Genomic DNA, 18,159 nt, shown 5'->3' on the forward strand with positions numbered 1-18,159 from the left:
GGAACCGGTTTTAGGTCTGAAGTAGGAGGCCTGGCGTGGGAGCCCATATCTAGAGGCTGCGCAGAACTGCAGCCCAGCATCACATACTGGGCATGCTCTGGCTGCAGACAGCCCGACCTGGGCTCCTTGCCCCGCTTTCCGCAACTCCCGGCCACGCCCCCGCGCGCGAGGCTTACCCTCCACTCTCCTACTACACCCCCACAACCCAACGCCATCTGTAACTTGACTCCTCCCGCGCGCACAGGCCTTGCTCCTCCCCAAGTACCAGGGCCCGCCCCCAGCTCATGCGTGTCCTGCGACCCTCGTTTCCCCTTGCTAGAGCCTAGCGTTTTGGCGTCCAGGCTCTTAGCCACCATTGCAAGTTGCTGAGTGTCTGCATAGTTTGCAAGCTGGTGAGTTTCGGGGCACAGTGTGGGTCCCTCCCTGGAGAAAGCGAAAGTCCGGAGCCCAGGAAGACAGCCGCTGCTGAGTTATCTATCCTAAGGGCTCCTTCCTTTCTCCAGGACCTCTGCCCCCCCCTGAACAGGCTGCGCTGAGTAGGCCCTGCTTTTCCTGGGCCTGGGGTACAGTGGGCCAGTCTGCCTGGTGACTGTGTCTGTCTCCTGCCACACCTCCAAGTGCCAAACACTTTTCAAGCTTCTACCGGGCCTTGTGGGTTCCCTAACCATCCTCTTTCCCGTCACTGCAGACCAGGGCTTGAGGAACCCCTTCACCTCCCTGTAGGGAAGCTTCAAGAAGTGCTGCAGGCCCATGCTTCTCATAGTTCCTTCCTTCTAGAGACTAAGAGAAAGTACCCAAGTCCCAGGATCCTGCAGCATCATGGCTGGTGTCAGGCACGTCCATCTGGTCAAAAGATCATGCTTAAACACTTGGAGTGGACAGGAGTCAGACAGCCAGGCACTTTCCAAGTGGGGACAGTACAGTGACTCCAGGCCATGAACTTCTCTCAACCAGTGGGTCTAGGTCTTTGTTCTGTGAGGTCTTAGCAGTTTTACTCCTAGGTGCCTCACTCAGAAACTGATTGTCTTGTTCTGAGAAGCAAGGTTTGTGTGTGTGTATGTGTCTGTATCTGTGTCTGTCTGTCCTCAGACTCAGGAAACAGCTTGTGAAAAAGGTATAATACACCCTGCAAAATCTGTGTTAGGCCTGCTTGTTTCTCTCTTCCCTGACAGGTAGTCCCAGATGATTTTATTGACTTCCTGTGTCTCTTGATGGCTGCCATACTTGTGGTGATGCGGTCCTAGGTGGTTGTGAAGGTGTAAGAAGCCTGGCTTGTGGTCAGTGTCCTGTAAACTTAGACCTGTTGATTATCTGCCAGAGCCTGAGCATGGCTGGGCAGAATGGTCCTGCACTACTGGCCCGCCTGAGGCTTCTTTCCTTCCTGGGCTCTCTCTAGACCTTGGCAGGGAAATCGTGCCTCACCTTCTGAGGTTTGTGGGAACAAGGCTGCAAGAACTCTGCTATGCTAACGGTACTCTTCTGTGGAAGTATTCTTTTTCACTGGGGGAAAAAAGAAAAGAAAAAAGACAAAAATCACAAAGCATGGCTTTGAAGTGGTCTCTTATATTATGGAAGGTTTAAGAAGCAGAGCCCCGGGTACAGTGCTTAGACAACCGTGTCTTAGACTGCAACCTTCCTGTGGAAAGCAAAAGTCACCAATCTCTGGGTCTTGCTCTAGGTCAGTAGGCCTCATCTGGGCCTGTCTCTCCTCCCCCGCCCCTCACTGGGCCTGCCTTCATAAGCAAGCAGTTGTCTTAGTTTTTTATTGCTGTGCTAAAATATAATGACTTAAGCAGCTTGGTGAGAGATGGGTTTGTTTGGCTTACATGAAGTGAAGGGAAGGCAGGACAGGAACTCAAGAAGGGCAGGAACCTGGAGGCAGGAACTGAAGCAAAGACCACAGAGGGATGTTGTTCTCCTGCTTGCTTTTCATGATTTGCTCAGCTTGCTTTTTTATACAGCCCACAACCACCTGCCCAGGGCACCCTTAGTGGACTGGGCTCTTCCTTATCAGTTAGCAGAGACAAACCCACAGGCCCGTCTGATTGAAGCATTTTCTCGGTTGCAGTTCCTGCTTCCTAGGTGATCTGAGCTTGTGTCATATTTACAGAAATACTGCTCAGTCTAGACAGTCAAGGCCCCCTTTCGCTAATGCAGGGTCACAGGCAGGAGGCACGTCAGAATTGCTCCTCTTTCTTCTCTTTCAGGAGATTGAGATTCTGTACCCTTCTCTGAACTTGTTAATAGGTGCAAGCTGAGTTCAGTACCTCAAGCTAAACTTTGTACTTGAGAAGCTTCCGATCCCAGTGATCCCGGTGCTTGCGAGGCCAAGTCAGGGGTATTGCCAGGAATTAAAGGCCAGTTTGTACTACACAGTTGTTGCAGCCTACTTTGAGCCGGGGTGAACATCTGTCTCCAAAACACAATTAGCCAACCAACTGGACAACCCAATTAAGTTGTCATAATCGTTCTGAATTTATGATGAGCACATTTAGGATCTGGGGGTGGGGGGGTCAGACCATCAGGACCAACTCCTTGTCAATGCCTTTCTTAGCTGCTCAGTCTGGCTTTGATAGGAAGCGGCAGAAGGGTAACTGTTGTCTGAATTCCTTTTTCTCCTTCTCACTGGACTAGCCACATGCTCCTCTGCTTGGGATGTGGCTACCCCCTCCCCTGAGGAAACTGAAAATACTATAAATCAAAAAAGGGCATCACCGAACTGACCCCCTGAATAGCCCCACCCAACAGCACAGCATGCCACACCACGGACTCACATGCCACCCCAGCTTTCGACATGTGTGACATTGTCGTCTATACAGTTCACAATCGAAAATTATGAAATACCAAAACAAATTCACAAAAATCTCCTAATATTTTAGTAAGTTTGTAATTTTTTTTTCTTGGCCCACATCCATAGCTGTGCTCAGCCATGTGTGACCCACTGGGCACAAGTCAGATGGGCCTGCTTGTTTCTGTGGCTTCTCTTTGCTGTAAGGCTCACAGACCATTAGCTCTGGAGAAGATCAAAATTCAACACATGCAAGCCATTTGCTGAGTCCTTAATGCTTCGTACTGTGGGAAAATACAAAAAGTTGGGTGCACTGTGAAAGTTGGGGATAGTCCACGGTGGCCTTACCAATACCCCACCCCAGTGTAAAGTGTCCATCCTATCCCAGGCTACCCCTATGCCCCACCCTCGCCAATAGATTCACTTTCCCCCAGGTCTTGGCTTCTGGTTGGGTCTGTATCACAGAAGAGGATCTCAGACTCTGGATGACCCTGGCTTGACTGCTGCCACAGCTATGTCTGGCCCTGTTTGGGTGAGTGGATGGATGGCTTTGCCCAATTTCTTACTGAGGGCATTGGTGTCTGACTGCAGACTGTTACTTAAATAAAGCCTGAAGGTTCAAATAAGAGACCTATAGACCAACATTTCACTGGGCAACCTGCCCCCTCTGTCAGCCTGTCTACAGATAAACTGGCTTACACCAGTTCTGGGTCTGAACTGGAAGTCACAGGATTTATCTAGAAGGGAGTAAGTAGGTCTTTGCTGGCTGGCTCTGCCGTGGTTGACAGGATGGATTTTCTTGTTCTGTTTGCTGTGGAGGCCTGTGCTAAGCATAGATAGATAAAGGTTAGAGACACAGCACTGTGGCCTGAGTATGTTGTGGTGTGTGTCCTTGCTATTCCGCTGTTGGCCATGGCAGTAGCCAAGCCTTTTGGCTTAAAAATTAGCAGTAATAAAGGGCTCACTGAGGAGGGCTGTGTGGTTTGGGGAAAGCCACGCAATGATTATGTGTAGTGTAATGAGGGGCTTACCCCATCCTGTAGCTGTTAAAATGATTGGCCTTAAGAAGGGGGCTAACTCCTTTGGTGACCTCCTGTGACCTTGAAGGAATCAGTACCCTGCCAGGTTTTCATGTGGAGCGGTCACAGGCTGGGTCTCCCAAGAGGCCAGGCATCCCTGGGTTAGCCTAGCCTCCTGCACCTTGCTCTAGAGTCTGCCTCAGTGAAATAGCCAAATAGGCCATTCCCAGAGGCCAGAGACACAGTGGTGACAATCTTGGTCATGGTTAAAACCTGTTTTGTGCACTCCAGGTGGCAAGAACTCATTTTGGCCTGCAACATACGAGTAAGACCAGTTCAGACAGTCTACAGAAACGTCTTAAAGCTTTTATTCGCTGTCATGCAGAACCACAGAAGGAACAGTGAAAGAGAGATAAATGCCTGGTGTGTCCACTCTGCTACTAAAATTTTCTTGTTAGAATAATTTCCTACCCATAACACTTGTGAAGTCAGCTCTGTATCCAGTCCGGCTCTGGGGCCCATTCCCAGAAGTCCGAGGGTGACACCAAACGTCCAGTCCACCAATGGCATGGCTCGTAAAAGCAGGCACTTGTTAAATCTATTTGTTTTTATTATAGACATCGATCTGCCAGTTGCAATAATGCATTTATGGACATTTTTCTGCAAGCACAGCGCTGGTGGCAGTTTTTACTGACAAATTGAGTCATATGGATAGTAGTTCAGAACACTCTTAGCCGATTGACAGATTGGGTGAGCTCAACGCTGAATCTTAGCACATTGGTGGGTGAGGAGAGAGAATGGCTCTCAGCACAAAATAGGAGCTGGGACTGTAGACATGGAGTAAAGAACAGACAGTTATATCTCATTTATAAACTTAGCTGAACCAACCCAGGCAAAAGGCGGGAAGCCAGGAATGTCACCTTCAGTGTGGTCTGCTCTTAGTAGGGTTAGTCAGGTCTGCCCTACAGGGGCTCTAACAAGACCAGATATGGCAACCTGTTACTCTCCATGAGTGGGTCCTTGTGGGTTGCCACAAAGGTGTTCTGAACTTTGCTGGTATCAGAATTTCTGATAGCTCAGGTTCCCAAGGTGGGCTATAGGGCCCTAGGTCAGGATACAGGATTGAAGCCTACAGAGTTCCAGCTTTGTGGGCTCTGAGAGGACTCTGGTTACTCTAATGCTCAAGCCCTTGAGTTCATCTTTAGGGTAAGACAGGAAAGAGAATATTCCAGCTGCCACCAGCTCCAAAGCCCTCTTCCAGCTGGACCTATCTGTGCTTGGCATAAGTTGCCCAGGCTCATGGATCTGTGCATGTTTTCAACTCATTAGAGACGCATGACTCTTCAGCTTGCCAATCCAACATGTGACCATTGCGTTCTAACTTTCCCTTCTGTGATTCTGACAGCAGATGCGGATTCTACCAGAACTCTGGCTTTAGCTTTATGTCCAAGTGTGAAGCCTGGGCAGGCGTGACTTGCCTCCTTCCACACACAGTGCCCTTCTGAATAGGTTGTGTTGCTTTTCTTCTCTTGAGTGGGTAGCATTTTCTCTCAGGTGAGGGCCAGCTTTCAACTACAAACCCAAATGTGTTTCTGTGGTGCTGAAAGGGGTTTTATATAGCAAGTGCTAGAGCTGCGCGCAGAGCGAGCAATGATGTGATGTTGACGGAGTCGGATACTAGCTGAGTGAAGTTAGCAACTAACAGGCACCCCACCTCAGGTGCCTCCTTGTCTGCTGGATGAGAGTGATTGACTGACTTTGTCTACCTGGGTAGGAAGCACATGCAGTAATAAATGAGTGTTTGTTTTATAAATAAAAAAACACAGCGTGGGTAGAAGCGCTTCCTGAAAGCACAGCCTTAGTTGACAGCCTTATTTCCTTCCAGGTCAGCCTGCATGCACATCGCCCTTCAGTCCAGTCCACATCCTAATTCCTCTGCAGCCCAGTCGGCCCAGTGAGCATCTTTGTTCCCCTGACTCCAACTAGAACCCGTAGCACAGACCCACCTCCCCCAAGTGTCCCATCTAGGTTTAGTAGCACAGTGGTCACTTATAAAAATCCCTGGAGACATGATGACTGTCGTGACTTTGAGAAAGGTGACATCTCCTTCCAAGGCTTGGTCTGATGGCAGCTGTGGGATCTGAGGAAGGTGACATCTTGAGGTATCCTGGAGGTCGGGCCCTGGCAAGCCGTGAGTAGTGATCACAGTTCGGGGATGACATCAGGTGACCGTTACAAAGCTGTTCTTGGTGGACTAGACTCGAGGCTGCAGGAGCCCCTCTCTACCATGTCTGAGAGGCCAGCTTGCCTGGCTGCTGGGTGTGCCTCCCCCTTGCTGAAGTGCCAGGTTTCTTAGGTTTCATTTGTGGTGTTGATTTGTGCTGTTGTCTGCTCCAATTTTTGTGCTTGAAAGTTCTCAAAAGTGCTTGGCTTCATGGGCCATCTGCTCAGGAGGCCAGGGTTAGCTGTGCCCTGAGAGAATATATATTCACTATTGGTGCCAAGAGCAGGCGACTTTGCTTCCCATGTGCTCCCAATATACTGCCAGTGCCAGCCAGCCCCAGGCTTGACATCTCTAGTCTGTTAAGTTGAAGGATATCTCAAAGAACCAGACACACAATCCCACGTGATGGCCCTGGTTGGGAGCCATAGGTGACGCTAGCTTGTCCAGCCTTTTCCCTTCTTTGACTGTTCATACCATAGTAACCCAGGTCTACTGGGTAAATTTTGTCAAAAATCAGTGATCTGAAGAAGGGCTTGTTATGCAGACCTGAAACCCCAGTGCTTAGGAAATGGAGGCAGAAGAACAGGAGTTCAGGTCCATCCTTGCCTACATTGTGAGTTCAAGGGGAGCCTGGGTTACATGAAATCTTGTCTCAAAACCCATTTGTGATGGTTAATTTTTTTTAAGGCAGTGCTGGATGGCCTACAATTTCGTATATAGATCAGCCTGATTTTCAACTCACAGAGATCCTCTTGCCTCTGCCTCCTGAATACTGGTATTAAAGGTGCGTGCCACCACACCTGGTATGTGACACTTAATCTTGATTGTCAACTTCATGGGATTTAGAATCACTATGGAAACAACCCTGTGGGCATGGAATTTTTAGATTGGGTTGAGATGGGAAGACCTACCTTAAATGTGGGTGACAGCATCCCATGGTCTCTAGTCCTAACTGAGTAAAAAGGAGAAAGTCAGTTGAGCACTGACCTTTGTTACTCTGCCTCTTGATTGTGGTGGATTCAGCCAGCTCCAGCTCCTACCACTATGCCTTCTCCACCACAAACACTGCATTCCCTGACCCGTGGGTGGGATAGACTCTGCCCCTTTTAATTTGCATCCTGTCAGGTATTTGGTCATAACAGAAAAGTAAATATACCAAGCATATCAGCTTGGCAGACATGTTAGGATGGGAAGGAACGGGTCTCATTTGAGCGGTTCTTTACCTGTGTGGCTCGTGTCATCATGGAGTGTGAAAAGTATACAGCCTGTGTTGCTTTACCTAGCTAGGGTGCCGAAACTTTTGACATTGCGACATGATGTTGTATTGAGCTGCCTTCAAAGCTATTGCATGGCTTTCCAGCTAAAGGTTGGCCATGCTCTCTCCTAGATCTTCTTAGCAAATCCTCAAGATTAGCTGAAGAGGGATAAGCAAGGAGTGCCTTCCTTCCTTCCTTCCTTCCTTCCTTCCTTCCTTCCTTCCTTCCTTTCTTTCTTTCTTTCTTTCTTTCTCTTTTTCCTTTCTTCTTTCCTTCTTTTTCTTTTTACAAGTGAGGAAACAAGGTTTCAGAGGTACATGGGGCCTATAGTAGAGTTATATAAACTAGATCTCTTTGCTGGCCACAGGCAGGCTTCTCACCATCGTGTCGTGCTTTCTTCGCAATGGTTAGACTGAGAAGGCTCTGGAAGGCCTTTGTGGGGCAGAGCAGGGCATCTGCTTGTATATTCAATGAAGCCTTTCAGGCCAGTGTCCCCAAGCATCGTCCTTGGCCTTAAAGAAAAGCATATGTCAGGGTCCGTTCCTACATGATGGTTCTCAGGATTCCATGAGGAATGTGCAGAACTTTATCTGGAGTTGAGTGTGATGCGGATGCAATGACAAGACCCTGCTAAGCGCTTTGCTCTTTGTGGTCCTCTCTGCCCCACACCCCCTGGCGAGCTGAGAGTAAACGCACTGGGTTTGTAGGGGGAAGGGAGCATGGATTTTGGGGTACATTTGGGGGACCTGTCAGGGAGTTCAGTTTGAGAAGAGTATGGGGGTAACTAACAAGGATGGGTAACACAGTAGGTGGTGCAACTGCAGGAGGCCTATCCCATGCTGAAGGGTGTGGTGATAACAGACCATTGCACTGATCCCTTGAAGGTCATTACTTGCCTATTTGTCAAGAAGCAGGGAAGGAAAGAAGTTCAGCACTGGGGTCTGGCAGTGAGGAGGTGGTGCCTAAGGGAGATCATGTGGGGCCTGGCAGTGAGTGGGTGGTGCTTATGGAGGTCATGTGGGGCCTGGTAGTGAGTGGGTGGTGCTTATGGAGGTCATGTGGGGTCTGGCCAATAGGTTTAGTGCTTGTGGAGGTCATGGGAATAACCTTGTCAGCTGTGGAGGCTCCTGTGAGTGAGAAGAGGGGCTAGTTGGAAAAGACAACTACTTGTAGGGTCATTAGGGTCATTTTTCTTTGTTTCCTTTTGTTCTTTTATTATTTTGTTTTGATTTTTTGAGACAGTCTCACGTAGCCCAGGTTTGCTTGGCACACTCACCTTGAATTCCTGATCCTCCTGCCTCCACCTTCCAAGGGGTGGGAGTACAGGCAAGAACACTCTAGCCAGGGTCATTCTTCTTATTCTGAAAGAAGGGAATGCTCGGTGTGTGTGCTTTTACTTAATGTGGGTTTTAAAGAAGCATGCTGTCTGCCTTGCCTGGCATTTGGGCTCTGAGGCAGGGAGATTACCTTATTTTAACTGCTCATTCAGGCAGAGATGTCAGCGGGGAGGAAGGCGGCTCATTAACAGGCACCTCCACCCCCAGCCTGAGCCCTGCAGGGGGCAACCTGTACTTCCTGTAGGTAGCCATGGCATCCTTAAAATCACACTGTCAAATTTTAGGTGTACGGTCACATCAGAATGCAAATTAAAAAGAGTCCGTGTGCTTGGCTTGCTTACATAAAGACCATGGGAAGTTCTCACCAGGTGGTAGGTTCCTGTGGGGGCTCTTCTGATGGTTTCCAGGGTAGGAAGATGGTGTCCCCGAGGGCCGGTGGGGTCAGAGACCTGTTTCTCAGTGCTGTAGCAGAATACCCAAGACTGGAGGATGTGTATGGAGAGAGCTTTTGGGCTCACAGTGTTGGAGGTGGGATGTTGGAGATCAGGGTTGCATCTGGTAAGGGACTTGTTGATGTGGGATGCCCTTCTGTATGCTGTGAATATGTTTCATTATTGTTGGTTAATGAAGAAGCTGATTTGACCAATAGCCAGGCAGAATAGAGCCAGGTGGGAAATCCAAGCAGAGATAAAGGGAAAAGGAAGGCAGGGTCTGGGAGACACCAGCAGCCGCCAGGGAAGCAAGATGTGAAGTAACAAGCCATGAGTCTCATGGTAAAATTTAAAATAATAGAAACGGGTTAATTTAAGTTGTAAGAGCTAGTTAATAATAAGCCTGAGCTAATAAGCCTATTAATATTAATAGCTAATAAGCCTATTAAGGCAAAGCAGTTTGTAATTAATATTAAGCCTCTGAGTGCTTCTTCCGGAAGTGGTGGGTGGGAGAGAAACTTCCAGGTACACTTTGTGTTGCTTCAACTCATGTTGAAGAGCAGAAGGTCAGGCAAGAGGCTGAGTCCTGTGATAAGTGGCCCCTTCCTGAGAGAAAGGCTCTTATTGGCTCCATTGTCCCCCATAATCTAGAGCCTTGGCACTGGGCTTTGCCCTCCCATACTGCACAGTGGAATTGTCCTAGTCCATGACTTTTTAGAAAAAGACCTAGCAGGCTTATGCCAACCTTGTCTTCGAGGACTGTATCCTTGAAGGTCTGGTACATGCAGCTGGGTAGGTGGGATGGATTTGTATCCTGTGTGCTGGCGAGGGTGTCTGGAGGACAGAAGAATCGTAGTGTGTTTGTGTAAGTTAGATCTTTGTCTTGGTGGCCAAGTGCCCAAGAAAACAACTTCAGGAAATCGTTCACTTTGGCTCATGTTTTCAGAGGTCTCCAATCATGGTGTATGACTCCATTGTTTCTGGGCCCCTAACAGCATGGAGAATCATGGCTGCCGGGAGGCAAAAACAGAGAGATATGAAGGAAGGAGATAAAGAGAGATAGGAGAGAGTCAAGGTCACAGTGTATTTCCAAGATATGTCCCTAGTGACCTACTTCCAATGAGGCTCTTCCTTCTAGTACTGTCATAGTATAAATCCGTCAGTGGATGAATCCATCGAGCAGGTCAGTGCCCCTAGGAGCCAGTTGTGTCCTAGTGATTAGACCCACCAGCTGAGGACCAGGCCTTCAACACTCGAGTGTTGGCAGACACATCACAGCTAAACCACCACAGTTCGAAGCAGCCCTTCTGAACAATTGGCTTCTGAATAGAGATTTAGTCATGAGAGGTAGGTAGCCACGTGTCAGGGGGGGATCCCTGGGAGCAGAAACTGCATCTGGTGGCATCTTGGGTGGTAGGGTAGGTGTGTCAGATGGATACATGGTGGGGTCAGAGTGGTGTGGGGAGTTGGAACAGACATGTTTAGAGGCATGGCCCCTTTATGTGGTAGATGGAGAGCTCACAGAAGGTCTCAGGAACAGAGATTGAGAGTCTCAGTGTTCCTGGGTTGTCATCTAGTTAAGATAATGCCAGCCATGGCTCCTATGTCTGAGTCAGATGACAGGAAATCAAATGAGCAAGCATGTCACGTCCTTAGCACAGTGATGGTAGACGCTCTGTTCTGGGCATGCCACTGTTCTTGTTAGTAAGGCTTTTAGCACTCAAGGGGAAGTTTCTAGAATAATAGGCAAAGAAAAGAAATGATATATTTCCAAAAGTTACTGAATTTAGCCAGCTATCCCAAGAAGACCCAGGTGTACTATTCTTTATTGTGCAGAAAAAAATTTGTTTCTGTCACCATTGTGTTAGCATCAGATTAAGCTGTCGAGTCAGATGGATGCAGGGCGTCGTGTGGCCTGTCTGCTGATTAACAGGCCCCCTGCGCCTCCCCTCCTCCAGCCCATCCGTCTCTGGGCTGCGCAGGGCTCTGAGAAGTGACTGGTGGTTGTTGGTGGGAACTGAGTCCCCTTGGGTCAGACTCGGGAGACTAGGGGAGACCACTTCCAGAATGCTACTTCTGACAGATAGCCAGAAAGTTTTCTTAGAAAGATGAGCAGGTGGAAAGATGGGCGAATCTTAAAGTTCAAGAGACCAGGCATAAGTGGGGCTTTCAGTCCTAAGCTAGGTACATCCCAGACACGCTGGGGGTGGCTGCGTATTCTGCAGTTGTCACTTCACAGCTCCCCTGGACATGATTGCTGTCACTCGGCCACTATCTGGAATGCCTTTGGCGTTGAGTCTCGAGCAGTAGTTTGTGTGTTTGTTTTTTTCTGTATCCAAAAGCATAGGGCTTACGGACCTCTACCTGGCTCAGAATGAGGCTGCCAGCAGGAACTGTATGGCCAGTCTATGCTGCTGATTACTGTGTGTGTGCGCGCACGCACGTATGTGTACATGCATTATACACCTACAGTAGTACATGTGTATATGTGCAGTTGTGTGGATGCCAGAGGTCAGTCACATGTATTGTTCCTCAGGCATCCCGCACCTTGTGTTTTTGACAGTCTAGCCAAGAGTTTACTGGGTAGACTAGGCTGGCCAGCGAATAGCCCCAGGGATCTGTGCATCCCTGTCTCTCCAGTGCTGGGATTACAATAACATGCCAGGCCTGGCTTTTTACTTAGGTTCTGGGAGGCAAACTTGGTCCTCATGTTTGCAGAGGAAGCACTTTACCAACCGAACCATCTCTCCAGCTCCGTCTCACTCATTTGTTTGCTGGTTTGTTTAATTATTTGAAGGTGTAGAGGGCCCACGCGAGTCTAGATTCTGTCAAGCTGGCAGCTAGCATTAGCCAGTACAGTGCTTTTCAACCGAAGGTGTTATCTTTGTCTCGGGCTGTCTAACGTGACTTAGGAAGGGCCATATCTGCGAACCCATGGGTGTCAGCACCTTCAGACCTCTTCTACCTGGCTCAGAATGAGGCTGCCTGAGGCATTAAGTCTTGCTAGGCTGTACGTAAGCTGTGGGCCCCTGCGGACTGTGCTGGGCCTTGGAGTCCTGTGAGCCCCTGTGCGCAATGGGCCTTAGGGGTTGTGTGCATATTAAGGTCCCGTGACTCCAGGGTTCTGTGGATGTTGGACTGTGTGAATCTGGAGGTTGTCGGGAGCTGACGGGGCCTGGGCACTGTGTGGGGTGGAATATGGGGGGTGAAGTGACAACGCTGTTTTGTGCTCTAGCCTCACTGTCTCAGTTCCATTCCCATCTAGTGTCTTCTGTCCCTGTAATCTAGAAGCTAGAAGCCTCTGGAAATGCCAGACTCCACAAACGCCCTACAAGCCTGGAGTGTGGCTGCCCAGTACACTGTGTTGCGTAGCAAGGACGCTGGCATAGAGACACGATCACTGGCCTCTTTCTGCTTCCCATCGCTCTTCTGTTGCTTCAGGCAGACTCTAGCTGACCCTCCTGCTCAGATCCAAGGCAAAAGGCATCAGTGCCTGGCTCATTTGGACCACCCAGTGGGCACTTTGTCCAGACTCTGCTTGTCCACCCTTGCCCCAGAGTTGTGTGGGTGGGTGGTCTGGGGGTCACTTTCCTTTCTGTACATTGAAGACCTCCTTTGTCCCAAGACCCGCACACAGACATAGTCTGCTGTTGGACTTGCGCTCATACCTTCCCAGTCTCAAGTTCAAGAAGCCACTTCAGTCCTGGGTTCCTTCCTGACCTTCCCTTGTTCTTCTCTTTCACCTTGGTGCTGGATTCATCCTGTAGTGTTGGAATGCTGGATCAGGAGCCTTTGAGACCTGGGCTGTGGTTGACTTGACCAAAGCTACGCTTTGCTGGGCACAGGCTCTGTGCTTTTCCCTGTGTCCCAGGGTCAGAGGTTGCAGTCGTGTGCAATGAGGCTGTGTTTGAGAAGATACCTTCAGAAGGTTGTTGAGGTAAAGTGAGGTCACAGGACTGAGGTGGATCCCAGTCCCACAGACTCCGTGCCCTGTAAGGAGGGCAGTAGATGCTCTGTTATTTTGCCAGGAAGGAGCCCAGTGCGGGAGCCTAGGTAACCAAGCTTTTGAGCTTTTGTCTGGTCTGTGCAAAGTTACATAAATGCCTGTCATTTAAACCACCCTTTGTGACATTGTGTTCTGTCAGCCAGAGCTGATAAAACGGTGTTTGTGCATGAAGTTCAAGTTTGGGAATGACAATAGATCTGTTGTTGCTGGGAAATTTGGGGTTCTTTCTCGTGGGTTCTCAGTCTCATTAATAAATGAATTTATAAGCACATTCAGAAGGAAGTTCGATGGCCATTAGGTAAAGAAAACGACAGGACAGACCAATCTTGGCTGCTGTTGTGAGGAAGGAGCTGGTGAAGAGGGAGAGGGAAAGCCATGGCTGCTTGAGTTAGGGCCCAAAAGCCTGCATGTCAGCTATGGAGAGACATGGGGTAAGTGGAGGGCTTCAGAGAAAGAGGGAGGGATGTCCAGATGTCCGGGGAAGAGACAGTTTATTAAGAAGAGGAGTGGGCTAGTAAGCTGAGGGAAAAGACCCCAAAGCCTGAACCAGGTGGCCTATGACCCTCTATAGTGCATTTGTGTAGATCACCCATCTCCCATGTTGCTAGATTTTCTTGCATATGTCCCATTCCTTACATGGAGCTCAGAGGAGGAAGGCGTCCAGTCTTTCTCTACAGACTGGCCAGGTGGTTTATTTCATAAGTTAATCCTGTAGCAATCATCGCCCCCAGTGTCTACTCTGTGTTTGTGTGTGTGTACATCTGTGTGCGTGCATGCCCCAGTGTCCACAGAAAAGGGCTTAGATTCCCTGGAGCTGGAATTACAGGCATGTGTATACTGCCCAGATGGGCGCTGGGGCCTGGCCTTCGCTCCTCTAGAACAGCTACTAACTACTCTTAACTGCTGAGCCGTCTCTAGTCCGGTGCAAGCTCTCCCCTCCCTTCTGCTCTCCTCCACCCCATCCCTTCCTCACTCCCATTCTGTCCTTTAAGCTCTCCTCCTCTTTTCTTTTCTTTGAGACGACATAGTCTTATTGTGGCTGTCCTGGAACTCACTAGGTAGACCGTGCTGGCCTCATAATCACAGAGATCTACCTGCCTTTGTCTACTAAGTCCTGGGATTAAAGGTGTACTTAATCACATCTGGCTTGTCTCATTCTTATGTGATAATACCCACAATCCTTGTTCTTAGCCGAGTCCCTGACTTCATGTGGATGTGCACCGGAGGAAATGAAAACAGAACCTGGGCTGGTCACCAGAAGCCCCCGGGACTGCAGAAATGAGTACAGAAGCAGGACAAGGAGTGCCAGCAGGGTTGCGGAGAAAGGAATAGTTTTGTTGGGGCTCTCAGGACTCCCTGACTCCCGGGGAAGCAGAGGTGACAGCAAAGTCCATGGCTGGGGGAATCTTATGTATGGAAGGCTATGCAGAGTGGCCATCATTGACTCCATAGGTTTCAGGGTATTGCAAGACATGGTTGTTAGTCTTTGAACATGATCTGGGGTTCTCAGGAACACAGTGGCCACCTTCAGGCTGGGCTGTCTCTGAGAACACTGTTAGGTCTTTGTTGAGGTGGGGACCTCAGTATGTGTTTCCTGCTGATGCACCACCGGGCCCCTTCTGCATCTGCTGTGGAATTTGGAGGCCGTTAAACCTGTCTGTCCGCCCCACCGTTTATGGGTTCTAAACCTATGCAGACTTTTAGGGCTGTTGTATAAGAATTTTTTTTTAAAATAACATTTCTGAGTACTCCCAGCTCTCAACCCCATGGTCTAAATGATCTCCATATCCTTAGGGCTCTATGTTGGGGGCCCAGTGTGGCCCACAGAGGGACTTCTGTATGACGCCAGAATCCTAGTTGGGGAATGTATTATAAATATTATAAATATGAATTCTTTCTTCTTGGTTATCTTTTATTTATTTATTATTTTTATTAGCAGCTGTTTGCTGTTTGCTTCCACAGCGAGAGTTGACAAGAGTATGATGAACCCCGAGGGTCATCTTCTAATGTAATTATTAATGACTGATTCTGCTTATCCTGGGAATCAATAAGGGGGGAGTTATAGTGGCCTGGTATGTACTTGGACTTGATTTCTTGCATTTCATAAACATTATTCTAGGATAGCATTCCTATTGGCTTATTACTCAGAGTGTGTTTGGTGATCCCGAAGTGTGTGATTACGTCCACATAATCATCTTGATAGGTAGTGTTCAGTACGTGACTTATGTTAATATGGCAAGTACCACTGAAGTCTCCCGCCACTAATAGTTAGGGCGGGGAGGTATAGTGATTGATCTTCCTGGGAGTGCTGCAATGTAAAAACAATCCGGACTGTTGGAAGTATATTTTACAAGTGTGCATTGGGCCTTTGGGATGTGATATTGAAAAACCCAATTGTACAGTTACCATGGGAACCCAATTAGAATAGATTGCTTTTTTTTTCCTTTTGTCTTTCATCTTGACCAAAAATCTAATGTATTTTAAGCATTTTCATATGGAGCTGTGCTCTTCTGCTGATGCATCCTGCCACAGGACTCTCTCTACCCCCAGCTTCAGCTTGGCATGGTGGCGTTCTCTCGTGGAGCCGTATGAAGTTGCCTCCCAGAGAGATTTAATCAAATTTTTGTGGGAAAATTTGTGCACATGGTGGTGGAGGCTTTGGAAAGCATTTTAAGAAGTGGGATGATGGGTATCTTCCTGAGACAGCAGGCAACTCCCCACCCCCACCCTTTTGTCCCTCTCCAGTGGAAGATATCGGGTACCTCCCCCAGAGCTCAGTCAGGGTACTGGGTCCCTAAAAAGTTGTAGGTTACAGAGTGGTAGAGATGACAGGCAACCCCTAGTTTGGTCTCAGAACTTGTCTGTGCTCTTAAGAGCTTTTGTGAGCAGTATATGGTGGCTGCTCTGTCCCCTTGGCATGGTTGCTCCAGGTCCTCCTTGGAGTCCCAGCATCCCGGGAGCCTTATCATAAAGAAACACGGTGATTACATAGAGCCCAGCCACTCCCACCGGGCTTTGAATCACTTAGCTGTTTCTCTGTCTTTATTAGTAAGTTTTGTATTTTCGTGCCTCTGTATATGTGCACTATATATTTTGATCCCTGTCTCTCCCCCACTTTCTCCCTCTAAATTTTTAAAAACACCCATTGCAACATAACTATCTAAATAAAGAAATTTAATAAGGAAAAATTATATATGTTTGGTAGACTTAATATTCTCCCCAAAATTCCAGTTTCTGGGGGTTAAATCCTGAAGGTACAGATCGCTGACTCTATTGCTGCATTAGAGGTAGAACATTGAGAAATTGGGAAGTATTTATTAATTCATGTGAACAACCATAACCCATTCAGTTTTTGCATAAAGAGCATTTTTCAGTGGCAGGCAGTTTTATTTTCCATAAAAAGCAATTAGCAGCAGCCGTGTTACTGATCTGCCTTTGTTTCAGACCTCCTCAATATCTGAGTGCATAGACGGCAGCGAGGTGCTCCGCTCCGCTTCTGCGTTCCGTCTCCTGGATATGTAGTGTTGACTCAGGCCTGCCAAGAAGCCGGCCTTGCTCAGTGGAATAGATGGGAAAGAGTACCACAGTTTTTTTTTTTTTTTTTTTTTTTTTTTTTTTTTTTTTTTTTTGAGACAAGGTTTCTCTGTGGTTTTGGAGCCTGTCCTGGAACTAGCTCTTATAGACCAGGCTGGTCTCGAACTCACAGAGATCCGCCTGCCTCTGCCTCCCGAGTGCTGGGATTAAAGGCGTGCGCCACCACCGCCCGGCTAAGAGTACCACAGTTTATACTTTCAGCTACATGTGGCAATCCTAGAGCCCCAGCGTAGCTGGCCAAGTGACAGGCTTTTGAAGTGTAGCAGTCTGGTGACAAAATCCCACGCCTTCCCATCTTCCATCTTTTACCATTCACTGTGGCTTTAGCATTAGTTGTCTCTAGGTGCTCACTATAGTTTGAAGTCAACTTCCCTGAAAGTGCACATGTGGAAGTTCAAATCCCTAGAAAGTCTCCATGAGTAGGTCACATGACTTTGAAGAGATGGAGCCCAGAGGAAGGAACCCTAGTCCGACATTGAGGATGTGCCCTAAAGGGGCTTGTGGGACCCCAGCCTATGGGCTCAAGTCTCAGTGGTAAAGTGAATGGCCCCCCTTTACTGGTGTGAGGAGAGCCAAGCCCTTGCTTCATGTTAGCTGGTATCTCAGTTTATCACAGTGAAGGAGCCTGCCTGAGTGGGCACCTTTATCAAGTCCGAAGTTACCTGTTCCTTCCTGCAGTGATGATGATGATGTGAGTGCCACACACCCCCCTGGGCAGTTTTGGATTCCTGGTTGGGCTGCACCTGGGCCTCAAGAGTTATGATCCTCCTGCTCTGTGTGTCAGCCTGCACGCACAAGGCCGTGGTACTGTAGCTTTCTCCGTGTCTGTCTGCTTTGTGGTTAGGGCCCGGATGAAGCCCCTGGCACTTTTGCATCATTGTACATATGGCTGGCAATGTCTTACCTTGAAATGTCTTCTGGAATTTTCCCGGGAAGCTGTTTAAGCATGGAATCTTCTCCAAGTATTTACTGCAAACCCAGTAAAAAAAACCTCCATTTTCTCCCTAATATATGCCTGTTCTTGCCATTTACTCTTCTTGAGACTTTTTTTGGTATTTTGTATCTTTCAGGACAGTTGACCCTTTCACATAAGTTGTTGAATTTATTGGCTGAAATTACTTGCCTGTTCCTCTGTTATTTTTTTCACGAGTGTGGGGATTTTCAGTCTCTCCCTTGTTTTGTGTTTTTATTTTTGTTTGTTTGTTTGTTTTGGTTTTTTTTTTTTCAGCTAGAGTCTCATGTTTCCTGGCTGTCCTGGAACTCATTATGGAGACCTGGCCTCAAACTCACAGAGATCCTCCTGCCTCTGCTTCTGGAGCGCTGGGACAACATACCCAACTAGTAGTCATCTTTTAAAAATATGAAATGCATTTACTGGGGTATTTCTACTACTTTAGCTCTGCGTAGATCCTAATCTCAATCTAGTATGTGTATACATATGTGTGTGTATATACACGTATGTATATATCTGTGCAATGCATATGTACATGCATGTGTCATGTCT

At 48.2% G+C, this 18,159-nt stretch overlaps 1 protein-coding gene across 2 annotated transcripts in view; it reads left to right on the top strand.

Moving 5' to 3' along the window:
* The first annotated feature begins 232 nt into the window (after positions 1-232).
* Mgmt (O-6-methylguanine-DNA methyltransferase) overlaps positions 233-18,159 on the top strand; it is a 229,073-nt gene continuing 211,146 nt past the window's right edge. Inside the window, exons 1-2 of one of the 2 annotated variants that reach the window (XM_050137874.1) lie at positions 233-392; positions 3,223-3,320. In XM_050137874.1, the coding sequence (XP_049993831.1) occupies positions 3,303-3,320 (18 nt within the window). In that variant the 5' untranslated portion in view covers positions 233-392; positions 3,223-3,302. The remainder of the gene's footprint in view (positions 393-3,222; positions 3,321-18,159) is intronic. The other variant, XM_050137875.1, reaches the window with a different exon arrangement.

Source organism: Alexandromys fortis, unplaced genomic scaffold (genome assembly GCF_014885135.2).
Source record: "Alexandromys fortis isolate MF-2015 unplaced genomic scaffold, M_Fortis_MF-2015_v1.1 scaffold_3, whole genome shotgun sequence".
NCBI classification, from domain to species: domain Eukaryota; kingdom Metazoa; phylum Chordata; class Mammalia; order Rodentia; family Cricetidae; genus Alexandromys; species Alexandromys fortis.